General features: G+C 36.7%; 1 protein-coding gene across 1 annotated transcript in view; it reads left to right on the plus strand.

The window, feature by feature from the left end:
• The first annotated feature begins 3,765 nt into the window (after positions 1-3,765).
• Positions 3,766-19,534, plus strand: part of LOC145772145 (A disintegrin and metalloproteinase with thrombospondin motifs gon-1-like) — a 29,860-nt gene continuing 14,091 nt past the window's right edge. The window contains exons 1-17 of the mRNA XM_082583987.1: positions 3,766-3,880; positions 4,601-4,659; positions 5,291-5,419; positions 6,208-6,324; positions 6,696-6,854; positions 7,816-7,895; positions 9,740-9,825; positions 9,950-10,052; positions 11,333-11,504; positions 12,273-12,431; positions 12,934-13,131; positions 13,519-13,680; positions 14,036-14,166; positions 15,024-15,204; positions 15,686-15,819; positions 18,576-18,756; positions 19,038-19,168. Of these exons, the coding sequence (XP_082440113.1) occupies positions 3,876-3,880; positions 4,601-4,659; positions 5,291-5,419; positions 6,208-6,324; positions 6,696-6,854; positions 7,816-7,895; positions 9,740-9,825; positions 9,950-10,052; positions 11,333-11,504; positions 12,273-12,431; positions 12,934-13,131; positions 13,519-13,680; positions 14,036-14,166; positions 15,024-15,204; positions 15,686-15,819; positions 18,576-18,756; positions 19,038-19,168 (2,187 nt within the window). The 5' untranslated portion in view covers positions 3,766-3,875. The remainder of the gene's footprint in view (positions 3,881-4,600; positions 4,660-5,290; positions 5,420-6,207; positions 6,325-6,695; positions 6,855-7,815; positions 7,896-9,739; positions 9,826-9,949; positions 10,053-11,332; positions 11,505-12,272; positions 12,432-12,933; positions 13,132-13,518; positions 13,681-14,035; positions 14,167-15,023; positions 15,205-15,685; positions 15,820-18,575; positions 18,757-19,037; positions 19,169-19,534) is intronic.

The raw sequence follows: 19,534 nt of genomic DNA on the forward strand, positions 1-19,534 counted from the left end.
GAGATTAATCATAAAGACACGGTCTTCGTTTTCTGACTAATTTGACAATAAATTACTTTCAGCATTTCCCGTTCACATTTAAAAAATATTTCCGGAAGTGGTGGTCATGCTTCGGTTAATTTATGAGCCATATCCGTTTCATTTCTAACTCCAAGTCGCTTCGATGAATTGTATTTTGCTAACATTTCTATTGATTAAACTAATGTTTTTTTTATCTTTAAAAAGGCTTTATCTTGTTTAACAAACTTTTAGCAGTAAGTAATTGCAACTTCATTGCTGTGACAGCACAATGGTAACTGCGTCTGGACATAGTGGTGCAAAGTGAATAGTGTCCCAAGAGCCTATGAATAGTTAGGCTACTTAAAGAACCTTCATATTAAGCCGAGAGAAGTAAGGTATGTGACCTTCTACTTGAGATTCATATTTTGCCAGGACACAAAGTTTGGTCCAAAATAGCGATGGCAACCTTTGGTCTAAAATAGCGATGGCAACCTTTGGTCTAAAATAGCGATGGCAACCTTTGGTCTAAAATAGCGATGGCAACCTTTGGTCTAAAATAGCGATGGCAACCATTGGTCCAAAATAGCGACGCCGACGGCAACCATTGGTCCAAAATAGCGATGGCAACCTTTGGTCCAAAATAACGATGGCAACCTTTGGTCCAAAATAGCGACGCCGACGGCAACCTTTGGTCCAAAATAGCGATGGCAACCATTCACTTCAACACAAATCTAGAAAATTTTTGCCCTCTTTTTCTTAAACTGCAAGAATTCTTACATTGGACATCCATGTACAGTCAACATTAGAAGTCATTCCATAAAAACTTCGCATCTCCCGCAACGTTGATTCTAGTTAACTTTATTTAGAAAAATTGAAATACTTTCACACGTTTGTAGCCAGGCAGTGCCTGCTACCACCAAATTGATAACAAGTTTTGTGCTATGACTGGATGTGTGTTGGCCACTCTATCGAACAATGCGTGCTTGCAGCTATCCAAGCTGTGGGAGAAGTCCCATTATCCCTTCCCTGCTAACTATGGACGTGGATCATATTTATCATTTACCACCAGATCATATTTACCAGATCTCCAGCTCCATGGATCTCCAAGCATAGATCAATATATTACTGCTATAAAATGTGTTATTTCTTGGATAGGTTAATATAGCAAATAGCATCAAAACAATTGTTGAGTTTATTATTTCAACGCACGAAAAACTTACCGGTCGGCATGATCAGTAAGATTTATTACGTCATATTGACGTAGTGACGTTCAACAGAACAATACGCTGCGCACTGATGACGTCAAAACACGACTTCGTCTATTTTGCACAGGCATCCCGAGCATAGCACGGACGCGCCTGATAGCGATTTGAGTGGAAAAAAATTGCTTCAGGCGTTACCAGCATGACGCGTGAACACCGCAATTAAACTTGTCTCGGAGAGAGGAAAATTTTCTAATTAAAAATAGCGCAAACATGACACTGCCATGTGTGGAGAGAGGCAAGTAGCTAGTCCTTGCTTACCTCGAGATAGCAATTAAAAGTTGCACAGTCTGCAAAGAAAACTTTCAGTCAAGAAGTAAGGCAAGAGAGAAGCAAGGTATTCTCCATAAAACTAACTTTTATTTACTGAGTAAGATGAAGATACAAGCAATGAATAGGCTACGTATGGCCGCAAGGATTGCTGTAGTAAGTTACCAAATATGAAACTTTCACGCTATTCTAACAAAGTGAGAAAGTTCTCAAAAGGGCTACAATTGCTATAGTTTTGTAGGGAACGTCGAAGCATTGTTCACAAAATTCTAACTATTTTTTTACAAAAAAGCTTAAACCTTGCAAATCCAACTAAATTGCAACAACCAGCGTATTATGCGAGAAACAAAACTGATTGCAAGTCTACGACCTGGTTGCAGCTCCTGACTAATTTGGTATCAGAAGAGACATCCAAACATCTGGCCAGTTGTTTACCAAAACTTCTTGATATCATTCCACGTTATATAGTTTATTTTTATTCAAATCTTCATTCTTTGTTTGTTTGTTTATCTTTATCCTGCATTGCGGGAAAGCGGACTTGATCGCTATGCATCGGTGTACGCCTTCCGACGTACATCTGACCCACGCTGCAGCCGACTGCAATGTCTGTTTCCGGTTGTCTACTCTACTTATGACTTAAATTTGGTACTACCCATTACTCGAAATCGATCACTAGGTAGAGGCAATTATCGTAAAGTTTCTTGCCCAGAGAAACAACAGCAAGTGCCGGTGGCTGGAGTCGAACATGCAGGCTCTCGACTGCGAGCCCAACGCGCTAACCACTCGGCCACGGCTTAACAACAAACTTTTTACATGGCTTTATTTTTGACGTCTAAAAATCAATTCAAAGTCGGCATTATCATAATTTCTGTTGTTGTTGATAAAAGCTTATGACAAAAATATACAATTACACAAGGAATTTTAGGATTAGCCAAAAGGACCACATAGTAAAATAAGCTTAAAGTAAACAAAAAAACAACCTTCTATTTGCGATTATGTTATTTACATTCAGCTTGCCAGCTTCGAGTGCTTCAATTTGTCATTCCTTCTGAGCTCAGTTTTTCTACAGCTCTTCTGTGCCTTATTTGAAAGTCTGATGATGATTTTTGCATCACCGTTACTGACAACACAACTACGCAATTTTAAGCTGACACCACATCGAAGTATGATGTGGATTTACTTCTGCTCATGTAAAGCAAGTTATTGGCTATTTTGTTATCTTGTTTTGCCAAAGCAGCGGAGTAACTGACAGGCTCAGCTTCTATGTATGCTTGTTGCACAAGATATGCTGAAATTTTCGTTTGCAACTAACGGATAAGACATTTTCGTGGATTTTTAAAAAGTTTGACAAATGTTTTGAGGAATTTCTGTTTAATGACAAAGGAAAACTTTTTGCAGCTACTCAAATTGCATTCCGTAAATGATTAAAGAAAGTAATTTTTATTGCTTCCTTGAACAGATGCAATTTGGGTAGAGAGGTTACTTTTTGAATGAAAAACAGACATAACAAAGTAACAACACTACATTTAACATTATAAAAGTAAAAAACAATAAGCGAACGTTTTCGGCTAGTCACATAGCCTTTTTCAAACCTATAAAAGAAATCTTCTAAAAGAAATACTAAAGAATCATACAGTATCACAGCAACAATATGGTCTAATCTAAACATTTAAGAAACTGCTTAACTTGCTCACACAAAAGAATAACTGAAAGATTACGCAGCACAACGGGTCAAGTATTTGAAAGAGTTAAAAATAATTGTTCAGAGAAGAAGTATGCATATTATTTGTTGTGATACTGTATAATTCTTTAGTATTTCTTTCACAATATTTCTTTTATATGCTTGCAAAGAGTTGTATGACTAGCGAAAACGTTTGCTTGTTCTTTTTTTGGTTAATAATGTTAATATAGTATTGCTGCTTAGTTATGTGTGTTTATCTTTCAACATATTTTGACAATTCCGACCAAGTTATTCCATCCGAAGACGTTTAAATAAGTGGAAGAACACGGTTGGGTGTAAAGAAAAAAAATTGAATTTTTTACTTGTGTTTGTTTTCAAACTTACTTGTTTTTTTGTTTTTTCGTATTAGATAGGAATAACTTATTCAGCCGAGTTGTGTTAGTAAGTGCACATTGCTCAATTTTAAACAATTAAGTCAACTAATCTGCAATACACCAGTTAAATGTCGTCTCTTACAAACGCAAATTAGTTTAACTTTGAATTGTTATTTGCAGATACTTTGCTGTTTTATGAGGTGTTGTTTACAAAGCTAGTGGCGTTAATCACGCATTAAGTAACGTAAACCAAACATAAAACTTTGAGTAGTTTCAGCTGACTGGATCATGAGGTAAGACACTATACGTGTGAAAATACATTCATACTGCATACAGCAACATGCTTTGGCATGTATAAAATATAATTTCTTCGATAAATTTTCCAGTAAAACGTTCGTTTATGGAGAAATTTTTTAGAAAAATACTCCTATCGTAAAAGTTTCTCATAAAATTGCATTTCAAATAGTTGGTTGCTAATTTACCACGTGATAAAACGAGTGTAATGTTACATGTTTGTCAAATACTGTGCAAGAAATGGTTCAATTCACAGAAAATGTATAATGTAATTCATAAATTCCTGTTACAATTTCAAAGTGTTGAGAACTGACATTGTAACACAACTTTATGAACACCCAAGAATGATTAAATGAATATTTCTGGTTTGACGTAGTATGACGTACCTGGTAAACTATAATATTCCTGGTAATTGCATTTCATATTAGTTTCTTTCATGTTCTATTCCTGGTGATTTCACCATACCGACGGATTCCCTGCATGATTTCGATTATTCCAATTGAACATGTTAATCCTTTTCGCATTGTTTAATGCGTTGTTTTTTAGCTTCGCTTAAAAAGAAACAAGTCATTTACAATAAATTATACACTGTACGACCACTAACGGGTCGTAAAATTCCCATTCCCAATGCATTGGTTGAGTGTGAGTTTCATGTGTAAAATTTGAATTGACAACAAACTGTTGGCAAAGATGCAAATTAACCTGTGGTGTTTTTACAGGGTTTTTCTATCCATTGCATTATTTGCTTTCAACTTGCTTGTATTTTGTGAATCTCAACGTAAGTAAATATCATTAAGTCTTTCATGTTGAAATGAGGTTTGATGTTTTTCCAGAATACTTTTATTTGATATCTTCATTAACAATAATGACCTCAACAATGCTCTTTTTATACAGTATTTGCTACAAGACTTTGAAATGAATATTATCGTACGTGCAGTCGATGATGCATCTAATCAAAGCTAATTGTTAAAAAAAACTTACAAACGCCGAAACGTATTACATAAATTTTTGTTAATAGCCTACTTGTAGTCTTTATAGCGCTACAGTACAAGTGATTGTATTCAGGCAACCTCATTAAAGGACTTTTCTCCCACCAAGATGTCGTTGAAGCATTAGCCCATTTTCTTTAAAACGTCGAGTCGCCAAAACTTGAGCCGGAAAGTGATATCAATTTAAAGAACAATGATAAAATTACTAAAAACATGTTAGGTGCAATTAGTGCTCAAAAAGCAATCTTCCTAAAACAGAAAAAAAATATTAACAAGAAAAATGAGAAAATTATTGAATCTAAAAATAATGATAACTTGTTAGGCCTATGGAATCCGAGCAGGAATCCCTTAAGTTCTTAATCTACCTGCAAGAGCACCGATGGTGATGATATCTTCATAGTTATTATCCTATGTTTTCAGGATGTCGTGATGACATGAGTTGGTGCCCATCGTATAAACATTTGTGCAATAGCCTCCAATATAAAGATCAACTTCAATCTTTCTGTCGTGAAACATGTGACTTGTGTGGATCCAAAGCGTCAAATGACAGTACGTATTTTTTAAGGCTTTATTTTTGCAGCATGTTTTTCCATTCAAATACATTAGATTGCCACGAAATAACAGCTTTCCTTTAAATCCTTCCAGTCAACATAAGTGAGAGGTACATGTGATATAGTGGCCGGAAAATAAGTATGATGTACATGTACTTGAGCAAGCTACCAACGTCGACCCGGTTTCCCCAGCTGACACAATTGACAAACCGCCATACCTTAAAAATTATATTTTATCTTATCGTCTTTCAGCTGCAGGTATTTATAAAGATTATAAGCAGCACATTTTACTACAGACTTTGAAGAAATGCTTGATATTGCCTGTGTTTCTCGTGCCTCTTTTTGCCTTTTTTTGTCTTTGCACTCGAGTAATGTTTCGACAAGACACATGGGATGCCAAAATAATGGCAGCAGTGGACTCGATGAGTATAAGTCTTCTCGCTGTTTCCTGTTGTGTTGAATCAGTAATCGCAGTGTAGACCTATGAGGCTATGACTGCATGTTGTCGCAATGGGCGAAAAATATAACTTTATTGTTGTCTTCATTATTATTTGATCAAAATCGATTGATGTTAATCATAACTTTGACAGAAATTCTATCATCTACAATCTACATGTAAACGAAAGTTAAGAGTAGGCCAATGATGAGACCAGTTTGGCAGGCTGAAATACATCAACAGTGGTGTACAACTTTTGACTTGAGGAAGAATTTTTGAAATCACTTTTAATAAGCGTAGGATTTGTTGCAAATAAATAATAATCTGCAATGCCTATGACTTTTTTTCAGCTCGCTGCTCTGTCGACAACGGAGGATGCCAGCACATTTGCACTATTGAACAGAACCAACTGCAGTGTAGATGTCATCCTGGATATGAGTTGGATACCGGCGGAAAGAAATGCATTGGTATTTATGGAGTTAGCTTCAATCAATAACCATTCATTATAATTTTGTCATTGCCTAATATTTCTGCTACTTGAATGTACAAGATAATGATACTTTGAATCGAGTGTTGGTTCTTGTTATTGAAGCATATCCACCAAGGTATTTTAATCGGATTGTGTTCAGATGCAAAGGAATTTATTTTCACACAAGTCAGTTCAATCATAAATAATTAAGATCGATTTCAATTTTTAGCTATTTACGTATGATTGAACTGACTCGCGTGAAAATATATTCGTTTGTATTACAAGACATGTAACCAAGTCTTTCATATCAAGCATTGTTGTGGGTTTGACACCTGTCAGAAGATATTTCATTTTCTTGATTGTGTTCAGATGTGAATGAATGTCTGGGAGGTAACGTCTGTCCTATGTTGAGTAAGCCTTTCTGTATCAACATAGTGGGATCATTTTTTTGTACGTCGCAATCTTGTCCCAAGGAAGATGGTCTTCGTAACCGATACCAAAGCGGTGACTGCTGCCAGATTGAGCCTGGTAGGCTTTACACTTTGTTTGTATACAGTAGCCTACAGTAGATGAGTTTTATGCTGTCTGTGGCGAGGTTAGATTATTGCAATAATACGAGTATTAAAATCAATATTTGTAATATTATACATACTATGTTTGACGATTTGGTAAAGAGGTGGCTTTCTTGAACCATAGACAAGTTAATACAACTTAGTAGTAACCACACGGCATTTAACATAATACAATAACAGGAAAATAAACTTTAAATTACGAACGTTTTCGATCATACTCAGGTTAGCCCTTATCAAGTAACAAAATGACAGATGCCATCCATAAATTGAAAGAACGTAACTAATCTACATACACTGAATCAAAAAAAATGCCCAAGAATGAACCGGCATGGTAGAGGAGAGGCAAAATCACATGACGCATAATTATTAAGTAAAGACGTTTAGCAGATAGGAGGCACCTGCGGTAAACAACTGCCTATTGGGGCGAGGATTGCAGGATTTTATGAGCAGAACCTCGTGGATCATTGTATCAAATTCGGTGAAGCATCTTAAGCATTTTATTAAAGTTTTTTTGTTTTTAAATGTCGTGTACAAGTTCGCTTGTTTGCATAATGTGAACTGTACATGCATTGGTATGTTCATGTAACATTCAGCCACGTGAGTGAGGGAGCACTTGGATTTAACTGCTCTGAAGAGAAAAAGTGCTATTAAAGATCATATACTCGATTGCCAAACTTGTTCAAAGAATAAACCATCCCCAGAGTCATTTAGAATTGCGCGTAAATGCTTCACCAAATTTAATGCACAAATCCTGTAAAAAAAAACTTTGTTGCCCAAGCTAGATGTAAAATTCATTGATGCCGGAGATAACTTACTGAAATAATGTAAGAAAGGATTTTTCTTTAGCACTCTAATTTATGTTGCAGATAGCACACTTGTTGTTTAGACAGAGACATTATGCAATAATTACCTTGCAGATGCTACATGTGGGAGAGACACTGCCATTGAGAGAATTGTAGGTGGAAGAAATTCACGATTAGGTGGTTGGCCTTGGATGGTAAGCTGAATGGAATTTCTAATTCACGAAATAAAAAAAGTGATTCTGATTACGATAACACGTGATACAAAGAAAAGTAAGGACATATCCTGTGTTAGCAGATGTTCTTCAAGTATCCAGCCCTGTGTTTCTCAGCGTTTTTTTTTCTGTATTTGTTCCTTAGAAGTCTTAGATAAGCTACTGTATAATTTCTTTCTTACCGTAAATCACAGAATTATTATTTATAAAATCAGGATTTGTTGCTAATAACTAATAAAGTATTATCGTATCAAAGTAAAAAATGAACAACTGAATGTACAAAAATATTAATTTACATAAAATACAAATTTTGATTTATCCACTTGTATTGTATGTGCTGCAACTATTAGTAAATACCATAAACAAAAGAAGTTAGCTTTGATCGAAGATCACCACTGTCACGAATATTGAACGTCATCTTTTTTATTTAAAATCACGGTTAGCTTACTGCACTTGGTAGCTGGTTTTCAATTAAAATGATGTGCTCTATTGCAGTGCTTCCCAAACTATGGGACATGACCCAAATCCGGGTTGCTAATCGCAATTTTAAGGTTGTTAAACAAATTAAAAATAGGCCTACAGTGAGTAGTTTACATTGAAAACTGTCCACTAAGGGGTTGCGTAGAAAATTACTTTTCAAAATGAGATTTCACATTATAAAAGCTTGAAAAGCCCTACATTATTGATTGTCATTATGACTTTGTTTACGTCATACATGTACACACTACACAGTAAATATGGTGTAGTCAACTTTGAGCTGGAATCGAGTTTAATAAAAGTACCAAGTTGCAAAAAGCACACTTGAAAAATGTCTATAAATAAACTTTAATAAATTTATGAGACTTTCATTTAAATTCATTCCCAATTCCCCCCTTTAACAATTTATTATTTCTCTCAAGGTTACCAATTCCTCCTCGTTTTATTTATTCAAAAAAGAACACAGAAAGCAACTCATATCAAACTTATGGCAGTATTTTCGTTCATAACTGATACAAACTGATCCCTTGTTGTGATACTTTCGATTGTTATTGCTTGATTGTTGTGGATAAACAGGCTTTTCTTATTTCTATCTTCACAATTCAATTGTTTATTGTAAAGTATCCCATGCGTAGCGCCTTGACTTAGATTACAGGCGTGCTGCGTGCAACATACGGTCCGCGGTAGCCTTTTGTGTGACCGGCCGTGTAGTATTAAAAACATTGTGAACGGTTTCTTTTTGTTGTAATTGTAGAAATGTCTTTGTTTTTACGTCTTCAGCCAACTTACAGTATAAGTATATTTTGAGGTCATGATACACACCGAGGTTGTCAAATCTAAACTAGCCTACCAGGTAACGAAAACTCAAATTGTTGTAGTCTGATGGGAAATATATTCCATCTACTTGAAGTCTTAAACGATTTACCTAAATTCAAAACGACTACAATCAAGAAAAAAAAATTGATTCGCAAAAGCAAAAGTTCAACAGTGAGTAATGCGAAAAACTTCATTCTTTAGTACCATGCAGATATCTTGATATTTTGAGATCATTTCATAAATGTAGTTTGCCTGATTTATCAAAATCGGCCGAGAGAAAAATCAAATAATTAGTTAGACAATTTGCCAAACGTGTTTCCTAATTTAAAAAAAAAAAATACGTTTTTCTGCAGGTGCAGTTGGATAAAACACAAATGGTCCCAATTCCTGAAATATCAAACATATAAGTTTGAATAAACAATTTGCGTGCTTTCTTAGTCCGAAGATGAAGATTTTTACAACGAGGTTCTCATGTGTATTCTCCCTTGTACACTACAGACGTTCAATTCAAATTGTTGTCACATTTCTTTCAGGTTTATGTGTTGATTGACGATGGCATTCTTTGCGGAGGAACCCTGTTGAGTGAGTCGTGGGTCGTGACAGCAGGACACTGTTTTGTGTAAGTTTCAATCCGTCGCGTGTCTTCAATTCTGAAATGTCTGACAAACACATCTCGATAAACATTGATCACGTTTGTCAACGTTGACAGAGGAATAGTCATTCAGAAACTTCTGCTTTTTTAGTGAGTCATTAACCAATTCCACAGTGGAGACTTTCTTTGGGAGGCTTAATCCATACGCGACGCCCCGGGAGGAAAGGAATGTCCAGAGACGCATGGTTGATCGGGTAAGACTGAAGCAACTGTGAAACAGTTGTGTTCGGTTGCTACTAAACTGGATAGGTTATCAATTAACGACTGATATTGCAAGGTGGGTACACCGCAGATAGATGTTTGAAATTTTCCTGAAAGATTAAACAAAACTTCGTCAAAAATTAGTTATTAAAATCTTTCTGTGGTCATGAAAAAGAAATGATTTAACTTTAACTTTAAAATTTAACTTTAATTTTAAATCAAACCTTGTGGCTCTAACTAATATACAAATCTAGCTTTTAATTGTATGATTTTAGTCTAATACAAAGTGTGAGGCGGCTGCGTAGCCGAGTGGTGAGGGCCATGGTTTGACGTCCAAAAGCCCGCCGGTTCGACACCGCTCAAGAGTATGGCTGTGTCTTTGGCAAGACACTTAAAGGCATGCCTTTCCTTTGATTACTCTCATGATTATGAGCAGCAATCTGCTCTAAAGAAAAATACCTACAGCCCTTCTTAGGGCTAACTGGCCTGCTGAACTGAGTCGAGAGCAAAAAGATAGAATATTGGAACACAAAATACGCAAAAGCGACCAAGACAATTTAATAATTTTCGTTTTGTTAGAATTTTTTCTATTTTTAGAATCTGAATGTTTTCATTGTTCATTTCGCTTCAAATTGTTTCCTTGCTCGAAATTCTGTTGCACCCTCCCCAGGGCCGTGTAAACCGTCCCCCTTCTCCCTGGCCGAGAGGACCCCATGGCTGTTTAGGGGCGCATTTATTTTAGTCTGTTTACCCAGATCCAATTTTAACCTTCCTTTTACCAAAATCCAATTTTAATTTGATGAATTTGGTTAGATAGCTAACAAAGTGACCTTTGGTTTCAGCTATGACTATACAAAATCTGCATCTTAATAAAAAGAAAACGTAATTGCCCCAATAATTTCTAAAAAGTGACCCAAACAAATTTAAATTTGTGAAAATTTTCGGTCGAGCAAGCCCCATCTTCCCTACCCAATTTTATGTTTTTGAATTTTAAGTTTTGCATTTTTATAGATCTTATAAAAAGATGCCTTGGTAAACCTTTGGTCCTTTCCCAACTTTTTTCCAGGTTCGCTATTGCACTGTGGACGTATTTCGCTTCCTATTTTTTTGTTTTTAAATCTTAGAATTTTTTACTCTTTGCTGAAATGATGAGTGTGAGTTAAATAGCTGCTTTGGAACTCAAACCGTCACCAACAAATAATGTTTTAACAACAAACAATCACTTAGTTTATCACCTACTAGCAACAATGTTAAAATCAAAGTTTTTGTTTAGATAATTTTACATGAAAATTGGAACAAAGACAGATTTCCATACCATGACATTGCTCTTATGCATCTTGAAACCCCAGTGGAAATAGGAGGGCATGTTAATCCAGTGTGCCTTCCCAATGGTGAAGTACCGAAAACTGGAACGCAATGTTGGGTGACTGGGTATGGAACTACAGGTGGGAAAGAGAAAAAGAAATATGTTTTATTTCTTTCAAGCACCAGACAAAAATGAGTAAAAAAGCATAAACAACACATATACTATTGCAGAAAGGACTAGTAACACCTAATAACCTTACCGTTTCCTAATTTTAAGTCATTACGACAATAGTTGTTACAGCAGCTACATTTGGCAACATGTCATTAGGCTTACCATTCATTCTCATTTAGGCTGCAAGACAGTTGCAGTTGGCTTTGTCCCAGTCAGTCAACTAAAAAATCCCAGTTAACCATTCAGTCAGCAAGCATGGTCCTGTGCCAATATTAGCTTGCTGTGATTGATTTGTTTTGCCAACTAGCTGAAAGTTAACGCGCGATCTTGTTATGTCTTGTTTTGTTGTTAGATGTAAAAGTGACCGTTCCGTTATTGTGGTGGGTAACTGGTCCAGTTCTCGGTTGGTTGTTACAATCTTTGTTAACTGTTTTGCTACATGGGAAATTTTGTCTCCATTTTAGGAAATTTTTAACATTGTTGAGGCACAAAAGCTTTTAATTGAGATAATGTCCAGATTTTGGACAGTTGAAGCGGGCAAGGACACCTGCCTTATAAACCTTTTCTAGAGACTATATAAACTTTTCTCAAATTAGGGCTGAATTTCTTAATTGGCTACACTAACGCGGAAATATAGCCAAGTCCTATCTGTAAAAGTTATTGTGTCTTAAACTGTTGAATGGTGTGATTTAATTCACCGATAAATTTCATCGAAACGAAACAAACAATCATTCAGCTTATCTCGGAAATGCTGCCGATACCCTCCAGGAAGTAGATCTACCCATCATCGACATGGGATTATGTCAGCGAACCTATGCTGGAAGCGAGTATCCGATTAATGAAGATATCATGTTCTGCGCCGGCCACAGAGAAGGGGGGAGAGATTCTTGCCAAGGTAAAAGTTCATATGTTTCGATTTTTACAGTTGCACAAATTTTATTACCTCAAAAATCTAACGTACACCTTTTCTTATTTTTTACAAAGCAAACTCGTGTTCAAATGATTGTAATCGTTATTTAATGACAAAAGCGTAGTAAGAATACCGTTTAAAATAAATTATGAAAACTCGAATATAAAATGCAGGATACCGTAGTTATCATAAAAAGAAGTCTTTGCATCGAAGCTAGTCATCATGGCTGTTGTATACCTTATGTTACAAGTAACATAGTAGGACCATTGCTGGAGCAATGAATAACCCTACAACACTGAAGTGCTTTATAAACATCCAGTTGTTTCGTATGCAACTTGAAGCATTATGCATGCTTATTCAAACGCTTGCAATTCCATTGATACTCTTACTGTACGCTGTTGCAGTAACTAATATTTTCATTACAAATACTTTTGAGAGAACAATAGGAGTTATGCTATGGTTGACATACCGCACTCACTTACTTCAGGGGACTCTGGAGGTCCTTTGGTTTGCCAGCGGTGCGAATCATGCAGTTGGTATCTAGCTGGAGTTGTTTCTTTCGGGAAAGGCTGCGCTGAGGCTAACTTCTACGGGGTTTATACAAATGTGGAAGCACACGAGGAATGGATTAGCCGTAAGACAGGAATACGGATAAACAAAGATAAATCATGCAATCAAAGACGAGGTACGGAATGTATACTATACTGAACAATCTTTCAATTCAGGATGTTCCTATATCATACGTTGTAGCAATATTAACGTTTTTGGTTTTCGTTTGTAAAGATCAGCTTGACAAATTGCAAAAATCTCAGGTGGGCTTCCAATTAATGCTTGTGCTTGAATAACTTTTTTGTTTGTGTCAATTTTTCCTCCTGTTTAAAAAAAATAGTTTTTTGCAATATCCCTTTAAACAGCTAAATTATATTAGACATCACAGCGGATAAAAACAATATAATAAAGAACGGCCAGCGTCTCTACCAAAAATTGTGAAGACAAGTTGCATCGTGTTTACTTCTAAGTCCTTTTATATCTTTCCATAATAATAATGGAAGAAAATTGTTTCTCGCTACAGTCACAAGATGGGGTCCGTTTGGAGATTATGAAGAATGTTCAAAAACTTGCAATTCTGGTCGGCAGACGAGAAGAAGAACTTGCTACAATGGAAACCCAGGAGATCAGGGATGCATTGGTTCTGAAACAGAAAGTCGTACCTGCAATGCTCGGCCATGTCCGGGTAAGTAGAAGGTTTGAGATTTCAGTAAAATCTACGTATATCTACGTCATACTTTAGGGCCAAGCCTATTAAAGAAATATCTGTGAATTTTACTTCAGTTTAGGCTAATGTAATATCTCAAGCAAACAACGGTGGGTCTCACAGTTGACTTTTGAGCAAAACTAAACATTTATAGGTTCTTCTGTTTCATTATTTTTAAAAAATATTTACGATTTGTCAATTTGTTTACAAAGTTTACATCACTAATTTCAAACTTAAAAAGATCTTTTCACTACTAGGCTACTTGAACTCAAAGTGAAGTGGCTGCATCTGCTTATTTGGCCCGAAATAATTTTCTTGTGTTATTATCGATTAGTATGGAGCTCATATGGAGCTTTTGGGAGATGCAGCGCTTCTTGTGGAGGAGGAGAAAGAACAAGACAGCGAGAGTGCCGAAACGGTAACGTAGGGGACAATGGTTGCTCCGGATCTGCCACAGACACGGAGGTGAGCTCATTGTTTTATTTAACAGTTCTATCCAACTATGAATTACTTGTTGATGTTTTGTTTATTTGTAAGAATAATCTGTACTGTGCTTAAGTTGTCCGATAACAACTTTCTGAACATCGAGAATTCAACTCCCTACTTCATTACTTATTGGCAAGGTAACTAACGAATGAAGTAACTTAAGCGTAAAGTTACATACTAGTTACGTAGTTCATAGAAGACACGATCATAGGAAGAAAGTTTAAGTACAAGAATTTTTCTTGACAGATTTTTATCATTACTAATATTGCTAGTTTTCAATAAAACCAAAGATTCATTACATTTTAATGATTTGATGTACATGGGCGAAACCTAATTTTGTTAATTAATTTACTATTCATTATTACAGTATAGATGAATATTAAATTAAGCGATGGACTAGTTTCATTTAGAAATAAAGTAACCTTGTTATTGCAGACAGCAAAACACTTTATCAGAGATCCGACACGAAAATTAAATTTTTACCTGGTTTATTTAATATTAGCCTAACTGCAGGCAGTGCACACCGTTTCGACCTTCCGGTCTCCTCAGTGCAGTAGGTACACTGGTATGGCCATGGAGATATACACCTCCATGTGACATTTTTCCATTTGCGGTACCTAAACACCAAAAATAGCACTACTGCCAACCTTGCCAAAGTGCTCAAACTGCAAGCAGTGAGCTTTGCGCAATGCATAGCAAGGTGCCTCCAGTAAAGTGCTCAATCAGCGTAAGCCAAAAGCGTCCATAACTTCCGGTCTCCTCAGTGCAGTAGGTACCCTGGAATGGCCATGGAAATACAGTATATACCTCCATGTGACATACACTACTCTTCTCAGGTATGCAACACCCGCAACTGTCCTATGTGGAGGCCCTATGGTGACTACTCTTCTTGCTCAGCCTCTTGTGGTGGAGGAACTAGAACCGCCACGAGGACGTGTCGTACGTTCGGAATACCAGGGGCAAGATGCGAAGGGAAAGCCACGAAAACTGAAGATTGCAACACACAGAACTGTCCAAGTATAACACTACTTGTTTTGAAAATTGAATGAGGCTGTTCACCAGGCATTAAATTAAATAATAAGAGATGTTCTACTGGTGCAAATTGAGCTAAACTATCACAAGATGTATACAGTGACAATTTGCTTTTATTCCGACGTTTCGTCAATCAGACACGACTGACTTCTTCAGGGGCTAGACCAGGTAGTGACTACCGTTCAAAGCTTTATCAGTGGGGTGGAAAAAATATTTATTTATGAAATAAATACAGTTTTTAAAGCGCGTTGTTATAACTGTTGTCATGCTAGAAACATTTTTTACGTTTGCTCTATGAGTCATACTCGAATTGCGTTTGTGAATTCACCAAATAACTAGACTCAACAAAAAGTAAAACTGTTCTTTGTTTACATATTTTATAAAATTCAACGTTGACTTGGGTAATTGAAGTAAAGAAAATAAATTGACTGTGGCGAAAAAAAACTTTTTTGTTGCTTATTTATAGGTTGGAGTAGATGGTCATCCTACGGCCGCTGCAGCGCCTCTTGTGGAGGCGGAACTCGCATGAGAACAAGGACGTGTAGAAATGGAGAAGTAGGCCAAAGAGGGTGCCATGTAGGAGAAGCATCTATGTCTGAGGTAAGAGACATGAGACCAAAGCATAAAAATGCAACTAAAGTTTACTATAACTGAAACTTCAGTCAATCATTGAAGATGGAAGTTAAAAATTGTAATTTTAATGCTGTTTATTGTACGTGTCACTTATCGCTTGGGTAGTTTACAAACGCATTGCAAAGAAACCGTTTTGCTCTACATTTTTCACAAACTGCCATGCCCAAAAACAGCGCAAGTAAGCTGAACAAGCAAGCTAATTGCAACGATAAAAATAACGCAGTAATGGATTTTAATATCTTTGTAAAAGGCCTTAAATTTTAATTGAATTCTTGCAATATGAAAATATGCTGAAATGATTGTCGGCCTATGCCTTGATTTAAAGGAGTTTCCTCTTGAGAAAAGAAGATCTGTGTAGTATATTCATTTTGCTTTACTCAAACTTACCAGCCCATCTCACGTTGGTTTTGGCTACAAATGTTTTTCCACTTGGAACTTTTTTCAACAGGGTCTCACATTCATGTCCGCAATTTAAAAGAAAGCAGCATGCCATCCATAGCGTAAATGTTAGTTGACTCACTGTCAGTCTATTTCACTGTTACTCTCTCAGCTACTCAATAATTTGCGTCAAACTAAATTGGTTAAAATTTACTTGCACAATAAAAAAAGATGGTCACGTCATGCCAAAAAGTGAAATGAATCAATTTGAAGTTGAAGGAAACCAAGAGAAGAAAATTTTGAGTTAAAACAAATTTTGTTTAAAAAAAATTTTTTTCATGCACTAGGCTTGAAAAAACTACTACCTTGCCAGGGAAAATGTTTAATTTTCATTATTGCTTTCTTAGTGGGACAGACTCGGGACTTTACTACGAGACGAGTAACTCAGTTTTTCTGCCCGGCATAAGCAAGGTTACCGATGTTTTGACTTGACTTGGCAATGGCCATCAACTAAACAGGAATGAAGCAAAGACCTGACCTCCAAGGCGAATCATTACGTTCAAGTTTAAATTTTTGGGGTGTGCAACGTTTTTGACGTCATAAACTCAAGAGTCGCAGTTGTCTTCCATAAAACAGTTTACTGCATACCAATAACGTCTGAATAACACTCTCCAGGGCACACAGACACGTTTCAAACAATAGCAATTGTAATGGCGTTGCAGACGATCTTTCATGCCAAACACCAACAGCAAAATTGTATGTTCTGCAGGACGCTTTGTAAGTCAGTTTTCGCAGGACGCTTTGTAGCCTAAGTCAGTTTTTGCAGGACGCTTTGTAAGTCAGTTTTCGCAGGATGCTTTGTAGCCTAAGTCAGTTTTCGCAGGACGCTTTGTAAGTCAGTTTTCGCAGGACGCTTTGTAGCCTAAGTCAGTTTTCGCAGGACGCTTTGTAAGTCAGTTTTCGCAGGACGCTTTGCAAGTCAGTTTTCGCAGGACGCTTTGTAGCCTAAGTCAGTTTTCGCAGGACGCTTTGTAGCCTAAGTCAGTTTTCGCAGGACGCTTTGTAGCCTAAGTCAGTTTTCGCAGGACGCTTTGTAGCCTAAGTCAGTTTTCGCAGGACGCTATGTAGCCTAAGTCAGTTTTCGCAGGACGCTTTGTAAGTCAGTTTTCGCAGGACGCTTTGTAGCCTAAGTCAGTTTTCGCAGGACGCTTTGTAGCCTAAGTCAGTTTTCGCAGGACGCTTTGTAAGTCAGTTTTCGCACTTTACGGAGTTTTCTTGCGATTTTTAAGTTTTTTGATCGTGTAGAAACGTTTCAATTCATTTCAGCGAAACAACTAAAAGCGCACTGTGTGATTAGATGAAAGCCGAACTGATTTTTAGAGCATTTCATGTAAAGTGGTTTGCTCAACAACGACTAGTTGAGTAACAGCGTTAGAAAAGATAATTTCTGATTGTTTGCCATGAAAATGTTGTTTAAAATTAGCTTGTAATATTGCACAGTGAGTGCAGTCATAGCAAAGCAGTATTTTGTGGGCTCGGAAAGGCCACCTCGGTTTGCCATCACCAACATCACAAACGTTCATGTCGGGTATACCTAAAGTCTTTTAAATTCGATAAACTATCATTTTTCACAATTTTTTTTACAACAAAGTATTTTTACGTCATACAACTACAATGCTGCGTCCGACGTATCAACTGGCAAAGTAAGCAATTGCTGCATCCGCATCAGGACAAGTATTCCAAATTATGTCAAGAAAAAAAAATCCGCCAGCCACATGTAATCTTGTTTGACACTCAGAAGAAAAGAGCTTTACAGGCATAAATAAATTTCCACTTTTCAGTTTCCAAATAATTCGTATTCAAAACCATGATTTCTTTGCAGATACTCGGTCAACTTCGGAATTTGTCTCATCTTTTTTAAACACGCTGTAAATATTTTATGCGTGAAACCTGCATTTCATGATAGTACCCATTCTTCGATTCTCCGTCCCGTAGTTAAAGTCCCGGGCCAAACCTAAAAGCTTTTGAATAAAGAGTCGAATTTGTGACAATTCTGTCATCCGTGCAGGTGTGAAAGAATGCACACTGTGAAAGAGTGCACACTGTGAAAGAATGCACACTGTGAAAGAATGCACACTGTAAAAGAGTGCACACTGTGAAAGAGTGCACACTGCACAGTTTACAATATTGTTGCGATTTGTTAAGTAGATCGATAAAACAATTACCCATTTTCTTTGATGTCGTATTGTGTCGGTTACCATTATCTTTTCTGGATTTGATACAATAGCGATAAAAATAATTTACCATTTCATTATCTTCCATGCATGCCTGTTATTTTATATCAGGATTGTAACGAGCATGTGTGTGGCACATGGAGGCCATGGGGAGAATGGTCAGAGTGCTCTAAAACTTGTGATATTGGTCATCAACTCTCTACCAGAGTTTGTTCCGGAGGGGAAGTTGGGGAAGGGGGTTGTACTGGCCGAGAAAGAAGACGTCGTAACTGTGCTGAAGTTGATTGCCCAAGTAAGAAATACTTGATGACGCAGTTCTGTAAAACATGATACAAATTATAAAAAAGACAAAGGCTGAAAATCAACATCTGTCGTATATATGAATTACTGAAACAACTAGTCAATCAATAAGAGTAAAGTTTGTTTTTGTTTCTCGCTTGGATAATCGCAGCATTTTGTCAACATCCACTTGTAAAATTTCCAAATAGCAGTTTAGACGGTGTTTCGAAAGCTAGGACATTTTAAGTTATAAAATTTCCAAGATTAGTAGTTGTCACTATCGTTCCCTCTTAGCTTGGGGTGGTTGGTCTCCATACGGAAGCTGCAGCAAATCTTGCGGCCGAGGAAGACAAACAAGAAGCAGAACTTGCAGGAATGGAGATCCAGGTCAACGAGGATGCGATGGGGAACCTGAAGAAGGAAAGGTGATTACATGGTCAAAGACGTGTCTTCATACAAACGTCTGAAACAAAAATATTCATACATTTAAATGTAGCTGATAGAATCGTTAACATATTTGTCAACGTCTGAAATGTTAACCGACAATAAGGTACTTGGTCAACTAGAACTAATTTTCTGCAGCAGCAGAGATAAATGCAGAGATAAAGAGGTCATGTAGGCGCACGCATCAAATATATGAAAATGGTCACTACGTTTTATTGGACATTATGTCAATTTGCTATTGATGTTACACTCACAGAACAATTTTTTTTAAAGCCTCAATTACCTCACCCTGAATAACGCAATAACAAATTGGTTTGAACATGATGGTGCTAGCATCTCTGCGACTA

This window comes from Aplidium turbinatum, chromosome 6, assembly GCF_918807975.1.
Source record: "Aplidium turbinatum chromosome 6, kaAplTurb1.1, whole genome shotgun sequence".
In the NCBI taxonomy this organism is placed as follows: domain Eukaryota; kingdom Metazoa; phylum Chordata; class Ascidiacea; order Aplousobranchia; family Polyclinidae; genus Aplidium; species Aplidium turbinatum.